General features: G+C 37.9%; 1 protein-coding gene across 5 annotated transcripts; it reads right to left on the reverse strand.

The window, feature by feature from the left end:
* Positions 1-241: 241 nt before the first annotated feature.
* Positions 242-22,256, reverse strand: ttc39a (tetratricopeptide repeat domain 39A). Of its 5 annotated transcripts, XM_067512919.1 has the most exons (21): positions 22,012-22,256; positions 21,031-21,081; positions 20,805-20,855; positions 20,183-20,236; positions 14,965-15,069; positions 10,074-10,205; positions 9,406-9,446; positions 9,025-9,092; positions 8,820-8,884; positions 8,605-8,704; positions 7,926-7,991; positions 7,207-7,315; positions 7,045-7,112; positions 6,883-6,942; positions 6,114-6,275; positions 4,941-5,032; positions 4,600-4,720; positions 4,095-4,206; positions 3,695-3,809; positions 3,403-3,519; positions 242-3,165 (listed from the first exon to the last, which is right to left on the reverse strand). In XM_067512919.1, the coding sequence occupies exons 1-21, from the start codon at positions 22,062-22,064 to the stop codon at positions 3,051-3,053; spliced, it is 1,857 nt and encodes a 618-aa protein (XP_067369020.1). In that variant the 5' UTR covers positions 22,065-22,256; the 3' UTR covers positions 242-3,050. The 5 variants fall into 5 exon arrangements, with proteins under 5 accessions (XP_067369020.1, XP_067369021.1, XP_067369022.1 ...); XM_067512920.1 differs by lacking the exon at positions 20,805-20,855; XM_067512921.1 differs by lacking the exons at positions 20,805-20,855; positions 21,031-21,081.
* Between the last annotated feature and the right edge of the window lie 732 nt (positions 22,257-22,988).

A 22,988-nucleotide genomic window follows, 5' to 3' on the forward strand; every position in this document is an offset into this window, starting at 1 on the left:
GAATGATACTGTCTTTTTACATATTGCAGACACAAATGGCATACAGACAACACAAAATGTGACGTGTTTAGAGGTTCATCATTGTTTCATCTTAAATTACAATAGAAACATTCACTATGTACAGGAATGTCATTCTGCTCAGTGGTAGCCATAATATGCTGATGCCCAACATAATGATGTCAATTTATACTAAAATATAATTTCTTTGAGCTATCTTTGTAAAATCAAAATGTCAAGCAAAGAAAATAAAGATAATTTATTATTAGAAATATGGTTGACTGCTGTTGAAACTATAATAAGAATACATTTCCTCCACCATTAAAAATATGTGAAGTGACTTCTAGTCATTGTCAATCCTAAACTGTAGTCTAATCATGAATAAGTCAGAAGTGCTCTACTTCCAACACTTGAGACACTAAGGACATGTGATTTCAAATAACCTCACCACCATTACAAATACAGGCATCTAGTTTATGTCTTAAAATATCATTCCTTACAACTATTTGTTCATATATAAATAATTATTTTATACAGCATTGTGGTAATGATGTTCAAGTCCTTCTATAGGAAGTTTTTGTCAAACATGGTTGATACAGCAGTAGAGGATGTTCACAAAGCAGGAAGACAGTGGTGGCCACTTTCTAACCCACTAAAGATGCAACAGGCACACAACCACACAGACCTTCACTGCTTGCTGTGAATGGCCTGTTTGTTCAAGCTCAAGTACTGTTGGAGTCTGTCCTACACACCAGGAGGAGAAAAGGAGGGAAAATGAGGGAGCCTGCCTTTCTAAAAGACACATTCATCTGTCCTCTTAAAACAGGACAATTTGTGTAAAACGTGCCATTTACAGTATATAAATTTAAGTAAACTCCCACTGCAAGTCAAGGCAGTGTTTGACTCTGAAGAGTTTGCAGGGCTGGCTGATTTACACAGCTCTGTGCAAATGCCTTTACATACTGTGAATATACCAGGATTATATAAGGGTGGTTGAAAGTTCACAAACCCTTTAGAATTTTTTTCTATTTCTGCATAGGAATTACCTAAAATGTGATCTGATTATTGTGCAAATCCTAAAACTAGATAAAAGGAACCGAAATAAATATAGAAATTTGTGGGAAATAACCCAATTTTAAGTCTTTCTGTGTTAGTAAAGTATATAAGGTTCTATTTATTAGATTTTTTTAAGGGGAAAGTCAAGTCACTTGTTTCAGTTAAAAGGGTGACAATCAGCTGTAAGTCTGCAAGGCTCTGTACTTTTTAAAGAAGATAAATCTTGGTCTTCACTATCAATCTTTTTGTATATAGGTTTCTGGAAATATTTCATGGCTCAAACAAAGAAGATTTCAGAAGACCTTAGAAAAGAGTTGCTCTCCATGATGAAAAGGGTTACTGAATAATTTCTGGAGTTTGGTTTCCACCTGTTGACTGAATGTGTTAACACATTCAACACTATTGTTAACCTCCCCACCAGTGACCTACCAACAGAAATCTCCTTTTAAGAGAAAGGTTTGTAATAGTGATAAATGTCCACCATCAGCAACATTGGACAACAAGTTATTTTACCAAAGAATGGTTAAAGCAGAACAAATTTAATGTATCAAAGTCCTGAGCCGAATCTAATAGAAATGCTGTAGGAGGACCTGAAGCAGGCAGTTCATGTAAGGATGCCAACTAAAATTCCCTGAGTTAAAGCTGTTCTATAAGGAGCAATGAGCTGCATTCCCCTCTGGGCTGATAAACAATTACTGAAAATGTTAAATTGAAGGTTTTGCTATAAAAGAGAATCACAACAGTTACTGAAGGCAGAGGTTTATATACTTTTGTCATACAAATATTTCAGATCAAATATTTTTTGACAATTTATAATTGAAGTGTAGCTTTTTGTCTCATTGTTTTTAAATTCGGTTCCCTTTATCTAGTGTGTATCTAGTGTACATTATACATATGTTGCCAGTAAGTGTGTTTTTAATTTTGAAAGACAGAAATTGAAACTGAATTACTGATGCATTACTGACGCAATGAATACTTAAATATACAGTACTCTTCTTTCACATACTTAACCAGTTACTACACAAAACACAAGTTAAAGAGAGACCACTGTGGAGTACAGTAGAATGAAATTATACAATTTCATTACAATTACAAAATCTGTCCTGTGTGTCTAACTATGGGGGCCGACTATACCACAAGTGAATGTACACTGTACCTGAATGCAGAAATAGAAAATGATACTTAAGGGTTCACAAATTTCAAGAACACATGACCGATGGAACACAGTGTTTCCATCGGTTTCGGGGGAAGGTGAACATTTTAAAATAAACGGCAAAATGTTCACTCTGAGATACACAACTACCAAAATATGTGATGTAACACTAAGTAAATACTTTATGTGCATCATTTTAATCAAATAACATTTGCATGTTATGGTTTATATATAATGTCAAAACATGTCAAAGCATGGTCGTGTAACATTCAAAATCCCCTTTGTAATTTTACTAATAATCTGTAATTTACAGTGAACTAAAAGAAGGCTTTGTAGCAATCAAGATAAATGGTGGTGATGGCCAGTTTTTCACTCATTATTGCCTGTATGGCCACTACCTTGAATTGAGTACATTTACGAATATCAATAATATTCAGTTCATACTATGTGAGTGTGGCACTGTTTTCTACCCTAGTGCACCTCTTGTGGGTGGTCACTATGCTAGAGAAACAAGCCTGCTGGAAGCAATGTTAAATAAATATAGGCACATTTTTTCAATTTGTATCTATTTTAAATCATTCAGAACAGAACTGAAGAACTGAACTGAATTTCATTTTAATATATAAATAATATTCCTGGAAGACAATGTAGCAAACCTGCTTGTGTCAGTCAGGGCCTCACAGAGCTACTGCCTCCTGTCAGAGCAGCACACACAATAAAAAAAAAAAGGAAAAAAAAGAAAAATTGCCCGTCTGATTAGGCAGAGCTAAGCTGGGCAGAGTGTTGCATTGTCGGACTGCTGGACAGAAAAATGTCTGTGCTGTAGCATGCCTTCCTCTGCCTATCATGGGCTAGAGGGAACATGGATGCCGTTCTCCCCATTGCCCCTGGCCTTTTGCAGAGCAGCCTGAATACGGAAATGTGTTCTTGACTCCATTGAGTAGTTTTTGTAATTTTGCCTGAAACAGAGCAAGAATAGTAATTTACATACATACAGTTGCAAGAGTGGTAAATAATGTTCCTATATAAAATATAGTATAAATACCAAAGGCAAAAGTAATGACTTGTAGTTTACAATATGTGAAAATACTACATAGTACTACTAAGTCAAGTAAGCAAGTCAAAAGCTATTAATTTGCTAGGCTTTTTACTGAGCACAGATGCCTGAACATGTTTTGTCTGGCTAAGTGACTTACTTTGCCGTTTCTAGGAGTTTGATAGCTTCATCTTTTCTGCCTTGCTCCAGACATAGCAGGCCATGCTCCAGCAGGGCATTAGGAACCAGGTAGTGGTCATACTTGATCTGAGTCTCACTGCAGGTAATGTAAAAAAATATGGATTACATACATTAGTATTTAGTAATTATGTGTGTATATGAAGTCAGTATGAACAAAGACTCTTCAGCTGAGAGTTTCTTTCACTACAACTGCCTTGATTCAACGCTCATAAATTGTGATTTGTCTGTGTGTATGACTGAGAGAGGCTTACTTGCAGAGCACCAGAGTAAAGTAGTGTTCAGCTTCCTCTTGGTGTCCAAGGTGTTTGAGACAAAGTCCTTTCAGTAGGCTCAGCAGACACTGATCATCTATAGTGAACTCAGTCCCTGAAAACCACACAACAGGACAGTTAGGACTGAATAAGCAATTTACAGATTATGGATAGATATGTTTTTTCTGTAGAAACGTTATTTATAATGACTGTTTTTACATACTATATTATTTGCTAATATGCTCAGCTTAAGTTTAACATAGGCGTAGATGTCAACCAATCTAAAATAAATCACTATCACATTAAAGCTTATTAAACCAGCATATTAAAAATATAAATGCAAACAGAATGCTTATCCATGAGAATTATCTTAAATAATATGGTAAATTATTTTGCATACTTGGTGCATTCTCGAGTTTAGCCTGTGCTTCATTCAGCATTTTCAGCATGCCCTCAGTTAGGTCCTTGTGTTTGCCAATGACTGTATAGCCATTCCAGATGTACATCATCTCCTACACAACACACATACAGTACACACAAATCACACAAAACAATAAGCACATTTATACAGTTACAGGTCAAAACTGAAGGTATTTTGTGTAGTGTCTAACTCTCCTTTCTTTGTTGTTGATTTGAACAACAATTATTTTTGTAACACAAATTTCAAGAGAACATAGAGATGTTCAAATTGTACTCAAGTTCATTGAGGTTCATTTAATTAGGACAAATCAAGCATATAGATTTGCGCTGTATAAATGCCGGTAAAGCCACAATTCCATTAACTCCGGAGTAATCGAGAGGCAGAATGACAAGGTCACAGTGCTCCACATGTGCTCTCTTTACACAAGTAACGTTAATGGTATTTTAGACAGGCTGCCATTTAATGAGTGCTGTGGGTTACTGACCAGTGGAGGAGCAGGGAGAAGAATAGGGTCTTCAGCAAGATAACGACGGGCTTTCCTGATAGCAAACTTCTCTGTTGGTAAGGACTTGCCAGCTATTTTCTGCTTTAGTGCAGGGACCTGTCTGCAAAATAATATTATGTTGAATTAAATCCATACACATAGATGTCAGTAATGTGGAGGATATAATTACTGAATTACTTCTGCAGCTGTTCACAGGTAATTAACACATTTGGATAGCTCTGTGCCAGCAAATGTCAAAAGCAACTTTTAGAGTTTTGGTAAATTATTCCTTTCTGATAAAAATTGCATCTCTCTAAAATGTTTCAGCTTTTAGTTAATACCTGAACAGTGTGAGTGCAGTCTCCCCAAAGGTTAGGCAATCCTCTTTCGTCAGCATGCTGAGGTAGGCTGCTTTCATATACGCGTAGGTAGCCTGAGAGAAAAGGAAAAAGGGGTTAGTTCTGCAGTCCCATCATTCCTTTTCAAATGGGCTATGGAGAGAAAAAAACTATAATTGTACAATGTTTAGAGAATCAGATGACAGCAACAAAATTTAAATCCACTCTCCAGTTGGTTGCGAGACATATTTTTAGTTACTAAAAGCAGCAGATTAGGGTCAAAAAGCATAAAATGTAATTAATGTTATTTTTCACTATTAGATGTGGAATTTTCCTTGTGGATTGTTGCTGCGGGTGAACTTACAGGTTCATGAAGAGGGGGGACTGGCTTGTTACAAGGGTCCTGTGCTGGAATTGAACTGGAAAAATATGCAGTATAGCCACTACCAAGACACCTCCAGTGGTGTGGATTTTTATATTTGATGGCATGTTTCCCTATTGCAGCTGACATGACGTCTACAACTTTTCTGGTAATGAAAAGTACTTCAAATTTGATAATTTGATAAATATTTTATTTAACAACAGACGTGTCTTATACTAAGTTCACCTTGGTTTCAACGGAATTGTTGCTCAGCAATCTGGTCAAGTACATCAATAAGTAATTTCAGAAAATTACATAGAGAATAGTTCTCTCCTGTGGAATCAGAAGAAGTACAAAAATGCATAAATGTCTGACCTGGCTAGAAGTTAAGAACAGACTGCTGTTCTTACTGATGGTATTCATTAGGAATGTGATAAATACAAAAAAATAAATTGTTTACGATGAATGATCCTTTTTTTTTTACAACTACACAATACTTGTTATTTAACAAGACACGTTGCTGACATTGTTTAAAAGCATTACTTAGGAAAAAAAGGTTGTGAAAGTCTATGGTAGGATGTGGTTGGGCACCTAACATTGTGATAGATAACATTATATCGTCAGAGCTTTACTATGCTCTGACGATATTTTTTCAAACTCCAGTTAATGTCATTATTTTTTACAGTTTTGTATTGTGATGAATTGTCCTGATGGTGTGAATGTGTATTTTTGTAAATCGACATTGTAAATTGTCAGGAAGAAAAGGTGCTGTCATGTCACAGCTAACAGGGATCAAAATCAATCAACAAACAGACCTTGGACCATGAATTCTCTTTGCTGAGAAGGTCGGCGTAGAAGTAGGCCATCTTCCAATGCCTCTTGTATGTGAAGCACCACATCAGCTCCCAGTAGCACATGTGGTGAAATTGTTTCCACTGCTGCTGAGCCTCACAACACTCTTCAAAAAGCTTAATAGCCTGGAAACCCCAACAAACAAAGTGTGAATTTAAAGGATAACTTAGGTCATGTTCTGAATTAATGTGTGTTAACAATGTGTGTTGTTCACAGTCAGCAGCCTGAATTATCTTATGCGCCTGTTCTATAGACCTCAGTTGTTGTCTAAAATACACATCAGTCACTCAATTGTGTGACAAAATTTGTGGTTGACATAACATTGTCCAAACATTTGGGAATCGTGATAACTCCACCTGAGATCAGTATTAACAAATAGATATTACAACATACAGTTGGGTGCAAAGGTTTGTATTTTAAAATGGCATATAAGGGGATGGAAACTTAACCTTTAACCTGACATATTAGTAATTCACATTCAGCTAATACAAATGTTCATTCATCATAATAGTTAGCAAAAATAAACTGTGCATCCCCATTGATAAATTAATAAAATTTAACTTTAATTAAATTCTAATGAATCTATATTTGTAATTGCTGAATGTGAACTAAATGCTTTGTTGATGAAAACAAGTTCAGGGCACACATGCTTGAGTATATTGTTGACCCTGAACCATTTACTTTGCATGTGTGCATGTGTTAGTGTGTGTACGTGTTTCTGGACAAACTTACAGCATCCAAGTTGCCTTTGATCTCTTCTATTCGACCAGCGAAGAACAAAAAGATGGATCCCTGGGAGAAACAAAACATGAAATATGTTTGGGAACACTAAAAGTAAAGAGGGAACTGAAATACTTCGCTTTGACTTAAATACAGCTTTCAATCATGGCAAACCTTAGGATATTTTTTGAGATATGGCTGCAGCAACTTCTCTGCATCTTCAACATCTCCTTCTCCAGTTCCTGCAAGAAATAAACCGAACAAACCCAGCTAAGACCCTTGTGTTTTTTTTTTGTGGTTTTTTGCAGCTACACATATTTGTGTGTGATTGCTCACCAAGTATGAAGCTCATAAAAGTGTGATAACATAGCAGCAGCATATTACAAAGGAAGGACCTCAATGTGATTTCTGCAGAGCCCTCCTGAAGCTGCTGGAGACCAAATTCCTGCATGAACAGACACAATCACAAACATATATAGTTTGAATTAAATATCTGGCCCATTGGACAATCCATGCTGGCATTTTGCTGAAAATATCTGCCCAGTGTAATTGAGGAAGAGCTGCATCTGTTTGTCTAGCCATAAAGTCTGAGCAAAGATAGCTCATAGACAGGCCCAGTGAAATATTAGATATTAAGATATACAGGTTACTGGAGTTTAATGTGTCGTAAAAAATTGGCATGAATTGTAAGACTCCAAATGTAAACCACTTGTGTTAGGTTGAATTTGTAAAATGATAACCAAATCAGTAGGAATAAAATAATTATTTTAGTCCAACAAATAATATGAAGCCATGATCCAGACAAATGGTGCAGTCAATGGTACAGTTTCATCTCACGCTTTTACTAAAAATATCAGGTTCTTGCCTCAGATGTAGACATGAGAGTTTCGCAATGAATCAGAGGCATCACTTCTTGTGAATCAGTAAGTGAAACTAAAATCACATTATTAATATAAAGGATGAAGCATCTTGTGCAAGATATACCTAACTACAGCAATTACACTCTCAGTTCCTCTGTGAACCATAAATGGTTCTGATTTGTCAGTAGAACTCACCTTATTTCCAGAGAAACCAACAAACTCCAGCAACTTCAGCGTCCGTGTGGGCAACATTGAAATCATCTGCAGGAAGCAGATAAACAGTGGAATTCAGAGGCTAGCAGCAGCATCACAGGGTCAGTTCTTTATCATTACAAGATCAGCGTTTCCAAGCAAATGATCTTGAATTTCCTAATCATGCGTGCAAGGGCACGCAAGGGTAGTGCAGTAATTACCCACAAATAAGTGAAATAAAACACCAATCACGGGAGGATATGTATATGCCTAGTGACAGTAGGTTTCTTATTTAAAATGTATTTGACAGTACCTAAAATTGTGTTGGGATTATGAAGGTATGTGAAGATTAAATAATTTTTAATATATATGCTCATAATTAATCAACCCAAAATAGCAGAGGGACAACATGAAATTGACTATAATCTAACAGCAATTCATAAATTCTGCACAAAGAGCTCAAAACACACTGCCTTTCTGCATATTACAACTTATAGCTCCTCCTATTAAACAGTAGGTTCACATCCTCTATTTTGTTTGTGCTTCTGTTAATGTACTAACATTAACATCACTTTCTATCATTTGTGTTTTTGGATTATTTTTGACACGAAACTCTTACATCCCACAACTATTATTTGACTCATGTTTAATTACAAAAGCAAATGTACAGCCTTCTACTTACTAGATTAAAGGCCCCTACTCCCAGTTTAACACCACCCTCAAAATGACTGTGATTGTCACCATGAGTGTATCCAGTGGACTGCAGCACAGTGTGAAGCTCTCTGTGAGGCAAAGAAGAATATGGAAATAATACATTAAAAGACCCAACGGGAAACTGAGAATAATTAACATAAAGTTGATAACAACAAAAGGACATTCTGTATTATGGATTCTCACTTGTATGTCTGGTAGCTGTTCCTCACTTTGATTCCCCCTTTGATGAAACTGATCATGTTTTCATCCTGAGCAGAGATGAGCAAGAACACAAGAAAGAAAAGAGGAGAAAAAATAGAGTGAGAAACAGAAAGTTGGTTTCAATAAAGCACACACTTATTAGTGATTGATTTCATTAACCGTTGTCTGGTTAAGCCTGGCCACTAACCTGAAGGAACGTGAGTGCTGCCCTCTGCAGGAGACACTCGGCATAGCAAACTTCAGCGTGGAGTTCCTCTGAGGTGAAAAGGATTACGTCACAGTTACCTTCAGTCAGACAGCCTGAAAGCTCAGAAGAGCTCAAGTGCTGCAGCACAATGGCCGAATGTACGTACAAATATGAACATGAACACACACATACGAACACACACGCACACACATAAATACATGTATATGTGCACATATGGTACTTTCACATGGCTGCACATACACATACTGTAAAGAAAGACTCAAATTAGCTATTTTAATGCACTTCAATTAAACACATTTATACACAACAGGAACTTTTATTATGAATTATTATCACCACATCAACACAGGTTTTACTGACCTTCTGTGAAGTTTTTGGAAAAGCTTGACTTTCTGCGATGCCTGATTGACAAAGCAAAAACCATCTTCATCAGTAATTTGTGGTTGTGCTCCACTGAAAATCCTCAGGATTATTTTTCAGCAGTGTTGCACTGTCCTGCTTTTATTTGACTATCTTGTTTCTATGAAAATTGATGACTCAACCTCCTTCCTGTAAAAGACTGGATGCTGAGCGTCTGAAGGGTGAAGTTACCAAAACATGCTGACTGTACCTTATGTTTGATACCGACAGCCACTACATTAAAAACTGCAGCACTGACTTTGGATCAGATCAGGCTGAATGTGTATGAGTGTTTGTCAGTATGGGTCAATTATATCTACCAGCTCTGAGTCATAAAAGTTCCTCTCTATCAGGCTGTGACATTATTCAGGCCAGTGAAACAATGTGATCTCAGCATGTTCTGGGGTTTTGGCACAGCCTTACTAATCAGTGGTCAAAAGGTATAATATTCTGTCCTGTGTTCCTGAATGTCTAATTATCTTACTTTCATAACATATCGGTCACGAATAAAGTGCCGCTTTGATTGTTCCTAAACTGTTTTTATATGAACAGGCGTTATTACTGCTGTTGACTAAAGAGGAATTAAAAACTCCTCTGTCACAATGTATCTGCTGGTATTGTAGTCTTACCGCTGACAGATAGCCTGAGCCTCCTTCATGGTGTTTCCTGCAGCCAGGATGTGTTGGGGTTCAAAGGTCATCATGGCCTGCATCTCTAGGATGGTGGCATATGTCAGAGCGTGATACATGCTCTCTTTGGTTCTGTTAAACACACAAACACACTCAATATCTGTTTCCACAGTCAGATAATGTGCTGACTTAGTTTTAAAACTTTAGTTTTGAGGAATCACTGAATCAGGTTGCAACATGGGCACAAAATAAATACATAAATAAATAAAAAATTGAAGTCAGATCATCAGTTCTCGATAAAAGCAGCTTTGTGATCAAATACTTGGAAGACTAAAACCACACTGCTACACAGAAATTGTGTCTATTTATACCCACGGTTGTAGGAGTTTCGCATCACACTGAGTTTTTTTTCCCAGTTTGAATATGATGGAGGAATTTAAGGCAGAGCTACAGGTACATTTTCCCAGCAGATGTTCTTGTTGTTCCAGTTTTTAATAAGCTAGTTCAGCTAGTCTTAAACTATTACTGGAGCCAATTACTTGAGTACAATTATGCTAAACAAAAAAAACATATGGCACTGCTGTTTTGCTGTTGTACTGGCACTCTACACAGCTGATTTTAAATGTATATCTTTAGATACTGTAGTCTGTATTTACCTATGTATTGTATGTTTGTGCATTTAGAAATGAAAGAATCGTTTTGCCAAAATATAAAGATCGGGGTGTGTACAGAGGAATCCCGTCAGTTTTCATACCTGACATTTCACTGCAGTGTAACACAGAAAATCTTGTATGTTACCTGCGTGTCAAACCTGTTGTCTTTTACAGCCACAGGAGCTAAATTTGCATAAACAGATTTTCCAACCCATGGAACTGGAGCTCAAATGCAGGCAAAACAAATGCCAAACATACCTATCCTAAACTTTACATATTGGATGGGACCTGAATACATTGTAAGGACAAGGCAGAGAATAAAGTAGATTAAAATTTGTCAAATAAAATTGTGCCGATAAATCTGAATTTTTGTCAGTTAGTAAACAATATTTGCAGAGCTTCTATTGCTCATCTAAAATAATTTGTTTCCGATTCAGTATTTAAAAAGTAAACAACAACTGACTCAGAAACAACCAGGGGAAAAAAGTAACAGAGAAGCAGAGAGATTTGCCAGTTTTAAATTTCTATTGCATCAGGCTTAGTTACGTAAGACAACAGCTACGAGTGAAGCAGAGCAACCTTTTAAGATGGAGCTGTGAGGCAAACTGAAATAAAAGTGGCTGGGAATTCCAGTTATTTTCAAGAAGAAGTCAGCATTATTTCAGGGCTCAGGGATACAAAAGCCTGAACGTGACACAGCTAAAGCCAGGTCTCCGGGATATTTTCATAATGTTCCATGACGAAAGGGAGGAACTGCCTTGTACTTAGCTCTGCACATGTTACTGACAATAAGGAAGTGCAGTAGGGGTGAAAGCAATGCTACTCGCAGTTTCACAGTTAATTTCTATACAAATATTTTCATTTCAATTCAGTTCAGTTTGATTTAAATGGCACTAATTCACACAAAGATTCGTCTCAAGGCACTGACATAAGACCTTATTTTTAATTATTGAGAAACCCCCCCAAAATCCCCTGTAAGCAACACTAGGCGACGGTGGAAAGGAAAAACTCCCTTTAACAGAAGCAAATTCTGACTGAACCAGACAGGGCGGCCGTCTCCCTAGACCATTTTTGGTTAGTGGAGAGTGAAGAGAGAAAAAAAAACGACACGGTGTTATTCAGTAGTTTTAGGTGTTACTTGTTTTTAAGTGTTAAAATTGATTTAAGCATAAAAGTTGACACAAACCTTTACACTTACAAATTTGCTTTTACAAACTAACACTGTTGTATATGTACATCATACACCTCATATACTTCCTGCAACAGCTGTGGGGAATGGGGCAGGAGACCATGCAGGGAGAATAAATACAGTAATTGCACAGTTTTGGCTGTGTTTGTTCTGCTGGCAAGTATCAACAGAGAGCTGGCAAATAAAGCCTGCTGTTGGAAACCTCTGGGATTTAAAGATAATCAACAAAAACACGGAAAAAAAGATTGGACTGGGTATTCAGCAGGCATGTTTCTGCAATGTTTCTAAAGTGTCTGCACCTCAGCTTATGCAGCTCATTTGATAGGTTCATATAACATGGTATAAACCACACACTGGTAGAGACAAACAATAGATCAGCCTATACACTGTGTCAGGCTGAAATATACAACATCGGCAAAAACAATACATGTTTGAGAACATTGCACTTAATCATCGCACAAGACAATAGTGATACATTTTTAGGGCTTTTCTTGTTTGGGGAGTAAGTTCTACAATAAGATGTCAGCATTATTGAACCTTATTGATCATTTAAGATCAACATGACTCAGCATCCCTGACATTGTTAACAGTATTATAATCCCCCATGATGACAGTTAATGCTGTTGTGATTAACTCACAGCCACTTCCCATGAGATATACTGTGCTGCATATTTGTTCATACAGTCATAAAGCATGGCAATGTGTGGATCTGAGACCTTTAACTGCTCAAAGTTATTATTGTGAGATCATTACCACGTAATAGCAAAACCCATCTTCTTCACAGTGCATGCTAGGATAGATTGCAGCTGTCATTGACCATAAAGTGAAATGTGTGGGTAAAAGAAATTGACATATTAAACCGTTTCTGTAAAGTGTGTGTGTGTGTGTGTGTGTGTGTGTGTGTGTGTGTGTGTGTGTGTGTGTGTGTGTGTGTGTGTGTGTGTGTGTGTGTGTGTGTGTGTGTGTGTGTGCTGCAGAGACTCTGCTCATGTATAACCCTGCTCCACCTGACTGCGTCAGAACACAGCTTTAAAAAGGAGACACAGATCCACGTGAGCTCCGTATTCAGAGCAGCAAACAGGATAATTCAGAGGAGAGCTGTGGGTGTTGGTTTTTTTAAATCAAACATTGGATTAGAGTGCTGCATTAAGATGTAAAACGACACTTTAATTTGAGCCTGCGTCCTTTTGTTTTGATTGTTGTGTTATAACTAAGGATAGTTGGAGGGAAGAAGAGTGATTGTAAAGTAACTTGCACTGACCCTACTGATTGTACAGTAACTTGATATGACCTTTCAGGTGGTAATAACGTCATTAACACTTAAATATATTTAACCAGATACTACTCCCTGAATGTTACAGGAAAAAAACACCTTCCCTGGTTTTAATCTGCACAGACCTCTGTCTTTCTACACTCATATTGTCCTAATGAATGTGTCAAATGGGCCAGGTGCACTTCACTGATGGGAAGAGGAGGCATCAGCCCACAGCACTATGGAAAAATATCTAGACAAAAATAATGATAACCAACCTCATGTTGCAGCAGCTCGAGGTGATGTCTGTGAGAGTAAGACAGATTTTGCTCCTGGCTGGAATATGTCACAAACCTTATGTTTTATGACACTAGGACAGTCACTTGGCAACAGAGTATTTATGTAATGAAAGCCTGTATAGTCAAACCTGAGCCACAAAATCAAACAAATTACACAAATCTGAAAGTTTTCCATACTTACGGTGCAAAAAACCTAAATGAATCCTAATATTGACACTGAATACACCAAACTCGGATGCCCTCGGATCGGATCGCAATATCTATCAATTTAACCCTATAAACTGGGGGTAAGGCGTGGCCCAAAGCTCCAGAGAGAAGATAGAGAGTGATGAATAATGATGACGGTGAAGGCTCAAATAATTGAGCAGTGAACAATGGAGTAACTTGATGACACAGCACTGTAGAAACTAGAAGGCAGGGTTTTAGTGTGGAGAGGGTTTATGTTTGTGAATGTAACTCAAAGCAACTTGTTAATCGTACAATATCTACATTCATAAAATCATCTCAGAGGCAACAGCAGCAAACACCAACGTTACTCCCTGATCCAGAAATGATGCAGACAGTAATGTTTCTGTTTCTAAACTGTCACTGAGCCAAAGGCTGTGATTTTAATTGTTAAAATCCATAAAGTAGGGTGATAAAAATTATTATACAAAAAAAGATTATACAATTATTGCAGCAGGTGTATTCTAACAGATTATTTCCCTGTCTTGGTAAATATCCAAAAATAATGAATCCTACATTTCTCCGAGTGCAACGTGACAGCTTGGACCTCTTTGTCTTTTTATGATGAATTTGTGATGTCCAAACCTAAGCTGAGAAATACATTACTGATCTCTTTGCTTTTAGGAAGGTAGACTTTCGTCTGCAACAAACAATATAATGTTTTATGCTGAGAAATGTGTAATGAACCACTAAAGTGTAGTTAGGCTTAATTCTTAGAAAAGAGGGAAGCGATAAAGGTCCTAGTAACACAATCTATGGTCTGATCAAACCTTCAGGGTTTAGTAAAATGACCACGTCAGTAAAAAGAAAGCTGTAGGAGTCAGAGCCATGCATGTTAGTGGCTGTATGAAGAAGCACATTTTTATCATTCTATTTCAGCATGTCAGCTTTAGTAATTAGCACTACACACAGGTGTTACAAGAAATAACTCCAACAACAGTAAGCGTCCCCATAGATCATGAGGGTGGAACAAAAGGGCAGCATGAGCATTAGCAGGACCCTAAACCTGAACAGCAAGATGGAATTACACCATCATTAATTTTATTATTCACACCTGTGCTTCTCCTACTGTGACATGCCATGGGTGAGTGCAGTTTCCTGAGCTTCACCTAGTGTCCGAGAACGCCTACAACACTAAAAATATAGTTGCTTGCATCTCTTGTTTGTTTCTCATTTGTTATATTTGTCTATGAAAGCCCAAAAGCAGGTGGACTTGGGCTCCTCTAGCTGAGAACCACATCTATTAGACTAGCAGGTTCAAGCTGTTCCCTACCTGCATCTGAGCCGGGCCTGCGCCTCTTCAAAGTCGTTTTGGAGAAACAGGTCTAGGGCAGCCATGCAGTCCTCCAGAGCCAGGGACAGGTCTGACGGCGAGGACCTGGAGAACCAAAATAAACACATAAAGCTGATGACAAGGCTGAAAACTATAAAATATGTTGCCTAATAAACAGGCTTAGATGAGGGTTTGATGTTTTCTTAGCTCACTCAAAAATCACATTTTCAACATGTAAATCATGTTATAATTGCCAGATCTGTCTTATTAGACCTCATTCATTGGAAATCAGAAAGTTCTAAATTCAGAAAGTTATATATCACATTGCTCTGCCACCCTCCACTTTCTTTCTCTGATTCTTTTTTTACTGCATGAACAAAGACAGTCTTGAAACCTAGAACCTACAACCCGTTCACCTCCAATGTGTACGAACGTGTACAATAAGTGTGGCCCTAGGTCTCTTTCTGGATTTAAGTCCTCTTCACTTCTCTACTTCATGAGAGATGCAAAGCAGCCTGTCATGTGAGCCAGACAAGCAAATTATCTCAAGAAAGTGGTTTGCTAGACCTGTCTATGTTGGAATTACAGTGCACATTATAGAAGGAAACAGCACAAACTACTCTAGATGCACGACCATCCACTTTTAAAAAATGACAATCTCAGAGGTTTGTTGGAAAAGATCTGTTCGTGTTAGCTCCTAATGTCTGTCAACAAAGTTGCTGTGTATTCAGACTTCATTACACTGTGCACATGAGCCCCACGTGATGAGTGTATGGTCTAGTGTGACCAAACTGAGCACAAGTCTTAAAAATCAATACTATTCCTTCATCAAGTTATACTGACAATGGGTCTGTATAAACAAGTGTTCTTCCTTTCAGGGTGTGAAGAGCACACAGCATGTGTAATACATATTCAGGGTCAGTCTGACAGACTGACAGACAGAGATACTGACAGACAGACAGACAGGCAAACAGACAGACAGATGATAAGCAGACAGATAGATAGATAGATAGATAGATAGATAGATAGATAGATAGATAGATAGATAGATAGATAGATAGATAGATAGATAGATAGATAGATAGATAGATAGATAGATAGATAGATAGATAGATAGATAGATAGATAGATAGATAGATAGAGACTGATAGATATATAGAGAGACTGATAGACGTGGAGAGAGACTGATAGATGTAGAGAGAGACTGATAGATAGGTAGACAGACTAACAGAAAGATCAATAGATAGATGCTCTATTAAATCCAAAGGGAAATTCCAATGTTGAAGTAGTTATTACACAAAAAGGTAAAATGTGTTTTTTTCATCCATTATATCCATCACCATATTGATCACATGAGCATGACAATTGTTCCTCATTTACATTTAGCGAATGGAATATATCAGTCATTGGATATCACATCTTTACACTGATGCAGTTGGAAAAATGAGCAAACACAACTAAAACAAATGTGTATGACAACAGTGACTAAGAAACAGAACTGGTTATTATTATTGGTTATAGACAGACAGACAGACACACACACACACGCACACAACTATGTCACATCTTATTAAAAACATAAACACACCACCAGTACACTGGTGCAACTCTGCATAATGACATGCGGGTGACTGCTGTGTTCACCTTATGACAAACAGCACACTTACAATCTACCAGAGAAGCAGATTCAGTATATGATGAGTGAACGCCTACAGGCAATAAAAACTAGACATAAAAGGATCAATAATCTAGCCACTAATAAAATCCAGAGGAAATTAAAACAAGCTAACTAAATAACACTGTGTAAAGATTTTCAAGAATGATAATGTACAGTCATGCCTTCCCTTTGTGGCCACTGACTACATCCGACCAGAGCATACACTAAAAAAACAAACCCAAAACCAGTTGGTTCATGTGTATTTTACCAAACAGTGCTGTTAAAATTTAACACTGTGTTTCCAGTCAACCTACCTTACTATTTAAATTGTTTACAATTTCAAGGGCAAATAATTATTTTGCAAAGCTAACAAAAATGGCTATCTTTCTATTTAGGATTAATGAGAGCCAACAATCAGTGGGATGATCATTTCCTTATAGCTGGAATCTAACTCAACTGGTCCTGACTGACAATTTAGGCAGGTTAACACCTCAAGGATAATGTGATGCCTGAGGACTCTGAAAAGAAAATAAAGCAGCTCTCAGTCAGTGAGCACAGATTATCACACAGTACAGGACACTGTCTTTAGGATAGAGAGAATACCGGACAATTGCATGAAAAAAAAGGCTTGGCAACAATGAGAAGAGTCTCTCAGGGTCACGATGTGCATTCCACACAATGTCCAAATAATTTAATTGAATTACAAGTCAGCAAGTCTGAAATTCTGGGTTGATTTCTCCAGAGGGCAACCAGCACAGTCAGAATCATTATCGAGCAACTGCACAGAAACACACACACCAGTTTAGAAGTGATGAAGCATAAGTTCATCAACACCGGTTGGCAGGGCTTTCACCACATTCATTCCATCTGCTATAAGACATTGGAGGCCTATTATGTTGAGCAGTGAAACGAAAGAGCCGAGCTGCTCCTATAATAAGCAGAGCAAGTTTGTCCACATGCTTGAGCATCACAGATACAATGCATTTCCCTTTACATCATGGGAACAGGACAAACAAAAAAACACATACATACAGTTCATCGTACTGTGATCCACTGAATGACAATCACACATCATCCCAACATACAGCAGGAGTGAAGTATCTTACCCATTTGACAGATTCTCTTCCTCTCCTGACATTTTCATCTAGCAAAGTGTGTTTGTGTGTGTGTGTGTTTGTGTGTGTGTGTGTGTGTTTGTGTGTCTGAGTGTAAATGAGAGACAGAGAAGAAGACAGAAAAAAAGACAGTAGAAAGGAAATAGAAGTGAATGTGAGGCTGGGGCCTTTCCAGCAGTGCAGTCTAATGGTCTGTGTCGCTTTCTGTAGCAGCAGCAACAAGAGCAGAAGCAGCAGCAGAAGGGAAGTGAGAGAGCGAGAGAGAGAGAGAGGGAGAGAGAGACAGTGAGAGAGAGGAAGAGGGGAGGAGAAGGGAGGGAGAGGAAGAGGAGGAGTAAGGACACAGCAGCAACTGCAGACCTTAATAAAACTGGGATGACTATCTCACATGAGGAGAGAATACACAGTCTATCTGTGCTGCTGAGCACACACACACACACACACACACACACACACACACACAAAGGCCTGTCCCACCTCTTCCGCTCATCACACACTGCAATCTCTGCTCCAATTGGTTAATACTAAATGAGGGGTGAGGCTGACCCAAGGCCTGAGGGTTTTTTATAAGATCTGAAACTCCCAAAACAAAAAAAAGCTCAGAGAAAGGAACAAATGATAGCGGGGGCTAAAGAGGGAAGTGTGTGTTTTAAAGTTGGAATAGGAAAGTGCTGGTGTGTTGTGAGAATATCAGCTGGTCCATTCTGCTGCAGCTGCAGTGGCTGAGAATGAACACTGCAGCGACCACCGAGTGCAGAAACAGGTGCAGCACAGCACATCATTCTGCAGCTGCAAAGGACCTAATGTAAAATTACGAATGACAGATAGACCCAGTGCCATGAGAGAAGAATAATACAGTACAATAATTAGAGGATATGTACATGCACACGGAAACCGAAGACAGTATAGTGACGTGAGTTCAGAGAGGACTCACTAAGTCAAGCTCAACATCAACAGCTCCTGTTTGTGCTTCATAACGGTCAAGGTTCCTGACACGCTGCACTGAAGTATGAATTTCACCTGTGCTTTTCTTGTTATCACAAGTCCATATGTCTCCTGTTGAAACAGGTCTATTTTCCAATGTCCCAAAGTATTATCAGTCGATTAAAAAGTGCCAACCAGGATACCATGCACACTTGCTTACAATGCTCAAGTTCTCCATCGGTGCTGAAACTAACCCTAATTTTCTCAATCATTTAACTTCTTGTTTCGTCTATAAAATACCTATTTGTTTTCCACTAACAATCAAAACCAAAGATGATCACGTTTACTATCAGGAGATAGGAGCCAATGTGTCACATATACATACAGGCCGTTTGGTTTTCCTGTTCAAAAAAAGTCTTAAATTATTAACTGATAATCACATTACCACATTAACCACTCACATAACCCAAAGCTGCTATTCATCTCTGTAAATACAGTAGCCAGAATCTAAAGCACATATCCACAGCCCCATACACACACTATTTAAGAGCTAACCTAAAAAAATGCATAAAGATCACATGTGCTTGTGGCCCAGTGCTCATCACATTTGATATATTTTTCTGCCCAGTGTCAGCTCATAAAAAACACAAGAGTGAAGCACTTTGGCCCCTCAGAGAAATATGAGGGGAAATCCATCAGTCTTTATAGACTGTAGTAAAAATATGTATTTGCCTCTGTGCGTGAGAGTGTCATGGGTTTAAGGCGGAGATAATTTGATTTTAAACATGGTGGAGAATTGACTTTGGCAATTCAAAAACAAGAATTTATGACTGCAGAAAGGCTGCCATTTCAACCTATTTAAACGTTTCCTCCAATCTTAAATCTTTATTTCTATATCGGACTGTGCTGTGAACCCCATGGTCCCGTGTGTGAAGGACATGGTGGAAATAAAAGAGGTAAATCATTAAAATAATAGCTGAGTTTTCTTTATGTGACACTCAGTCTGCGTTTTAAACTTTAAATGATGCTTGAAGATGCTTGTGTCAAAGTGTCACGATCTAATGTATTTATTGTATACTAACTGTAAAACAGCATAGAGATTTGTATACAGTATAATAAATGAGACCATAGCACAGCAGCACAGAATTGAGACTCATGCTTTTTAAGTTTATAGGAGAAACAGCTCGTTTGGAGTAATTTGGCCTTCCTATAGGAGCAATGTGCTTACGTGACATAATGTGCTGTGATCTAATCTTTAAAGTAGCAAGTACCAATAGGGAGGATTATTCGCAAGGTAAAATGTGCCATTAAGCAATTGATTAAGAAATTCACTTGCAAAATGAAACCTGTTGATACAAGTACATTTACAAGGAACTTGAATGTACTGTGTGAAGAAGCAGGTATTGGGGTTTGAAACAGCTTTAACTTCCACTCTAACTCGAAAGCCCAGCGAGATTACACACAGCTTTTCATTTCAATTCCTTGTCGTGATCTGCTGATGATTTGCTGTCCCCTTTCTTACCCATGCGACGTATTTGTTGATTCCACAGCGTGGTTGTTGTTCGGCAGCTGTAACCTGAAACAGGAACAAAATTGTTTAGAGAGAGGAGAAGAATAATCTCTGGGGATGAAAACCAGCAGAAAGGAGAGCTTTTGTTTGAGGAACATGATCGTGAGAACCATAGAAACACTGACAGGGATATATGTGGGCACTCCCCGGCCTATATTTGTGCAGATATTTACTGGATGGTTTAGGAAAATTTACAAAACACTGAATTTGGGAACATGTGCAATTAGAATTTTAACCCCATTTACTTTTTGCTGACCATGCACAATCTTTTCCTTTAATTCCCTGTCTCAGATCCAAACCAGCACAGCATTCCGTCTCCTCCTCCTCCTCCTCCTATTTCTGATAAATCCTTCATATGCCTTCACATATAATGTGAGATCAGACCATTAAATGAGCAGCTGCTCCTTGTTCACATTCACCCAGTCAGAACTTGACATAGACAGGTGAGAGATGATGTTACTGTCACGCTCTCACTGTCTGAATTATTGATGTGGAGAACAGCAGGAGATGCTGTGTTATGCACTCATTTATACTTTCTTTGTTATCAGGAAGTTTTCAATTTAAAGACACTGACCTGACGTCTGTGATGACGGGATCCAGCTCTGGAGTGTTTATGATAGACAATCTTGGAAAAGAAATATGTGTATGACTCAGCATGCCTGCGTTTTGAATGGCAACAGCTAATGACCAAAAAAACTTGTCAATAAAAACATTGTGCTATTAGCATTGCGAGCAACATGGTGGTGTGACCCTGTTGAATATTTGTGACTGTAAGGACTGTGTGCACATTGTGAATGTACCGGCTCGAGGAGTCCAGGCTGTCAGGGGTATCTTGTGCCTGCTTGGCATCACTGTGAAGAAGTCAAAGGTCAACTTAGAGAGAAAGCAAGAATGGATCACATAGTGATGATAGGATGTTAGGCTACTGTGTGTCTGAGCTGAAGATGTGAAGAGAACTCAAGAGAATCGTAAGGATCCTTCATCTGTATAGAAACGTAAGTAAAATTACATTTAACATAGAGGGAGTGTGTTTTTTGTGTTATTTATTAAGGTATTCGTATTCAGATCACACAAATATAAATGGAGCGGACAAAACAGGAAGATGGAAAAGAAGCAAGCATATATAAACATCAACTGAAAGATCCATAGGCATCTATAAAAATGTAATTTTGTCCAATTGGATGCAATGATAAAACCAGTTTTATTCAAGGTTTTAAGGAAGGGAGTTTCCAGATGATGAATAAACTGAATTGTGACGGCAAAGCATAAACAGCCAAGAAAAACCAATCAGCAAAAACAGAAAAATAAATAAAAATTCCACCTAAATTAGAAGGAGAAACATCTATGAGATAAATAAATAAAAAACAACATTAAATCTAGAACTCCATCTAAAGTCTCGTATTGTAACACTGCTAATTCACTGTGAGCCTGCTCAACCACATCATGACTGTCAAAAAAAGAGACACGGTGTTTTTCCTACTGACGCACTGTGATATAAAAAAAAGGTTGTTGTGGCTTTATTATATGTCATATATCACTGACAACTTTTTTGTCTCTCAAAGGGGAACAGTGTGTGTGTCCTACAGAGGATTGTCAGTGTCCTAGACATGTCATGCTCTACACCATAATGTCAACAATGTAATGACAAGACACAAAACAAGCGCATTACGATTCCCATAATGTGCAACTAAATCACGTCTGCTGGTTGCACTATCGCAATAGACAAGCACAGACAGGACCAAGACATGCACTGGTTTCTAGAAGCTGCCGCTTCTACTCACTTTTTGCTGTCATTTTTCTTCATGCTTCTTCTCCAGTTGGTGATAAAACTCATTCACCTGCACAGGGATCCGGTGAAACAGCAGAATGTCCCGGGCAGAGAGAGCAAGTTTACACTGCAGGCATGAATGCTGTTGCGTGCACACACACACACACTCACACAAAGACACACACTGAGAGGAGAGAGGAGAGGAGCAGCTCACACTGAGATTACATGGACACAAATGAAGCAGAGCGGCTCCTGTGCAGCCTCCTCCCTCCTGACGTGGGAAGGTGTGTTGCTCTCATCAGCACAATAATGCCGTTTCTATTTAAATGCACAAGAATGTAGCTGCTGCAGGGCCTAGCTGCACGGTCCTAATGCCCTGCACACAAAGACTACATCACACAGTTATGTCTTATGCTTTTAAACGAATCTCACAAATCAATGCATTGAGCAAATGAATAGTTTTGAAGATATATAAAATACTTAAGCCCATATGTTTTTATTAGGCCTTTAACTAATCATTTAGAGTGGCATGGATAAGAAAGATTCAAAGCCTTCTCAGTATAAAGGAATATTTAATAACTGGAGATCTGTGTAAAATTAATCCGCTGATGCAAACGGTGATATGACTGAAAGCTTTAGAGCAGTTAGTAAATAGATATGAATAACTGAGATCAATTGGCTTTTCTCTAGAGTTAAAAATAAACTTTTGAGCTCAGCTGTTTAATTTACAGTTTGTACTGTACATACCTAGTATACCCAAAAAAAAGTACAGGCCTATTTGTTATAACATAGTGTAAATATTACATAGATTATTATATACAAAATATTATAAAAGGCATGTTTTTGAGGTAAATAGATTTTTAAAAATTATCTGCACAAATAAAATCCTATTCTGACCAAATATTTGTCTTGAGAGAATAATACTATTTTGTGTGTACTTGTGGAAATTCTGAGAAACTTAGAAACTACTGTAAGTATATTTCAAAAGCA

This window comes from Channa argus, chromosome 8 (genome assembly GCF_033026475.1).
Source record: "Channa argus isolate prfri chromosome 8, Channa argus male v1.0, whole genome shotgun sequence".
Classification (NCBI taxonomy): Eukaryota; Metazoa; Chordata; class Actinopteri; order Anabantiformes; family Channidae; genus Channa; species Channa argus.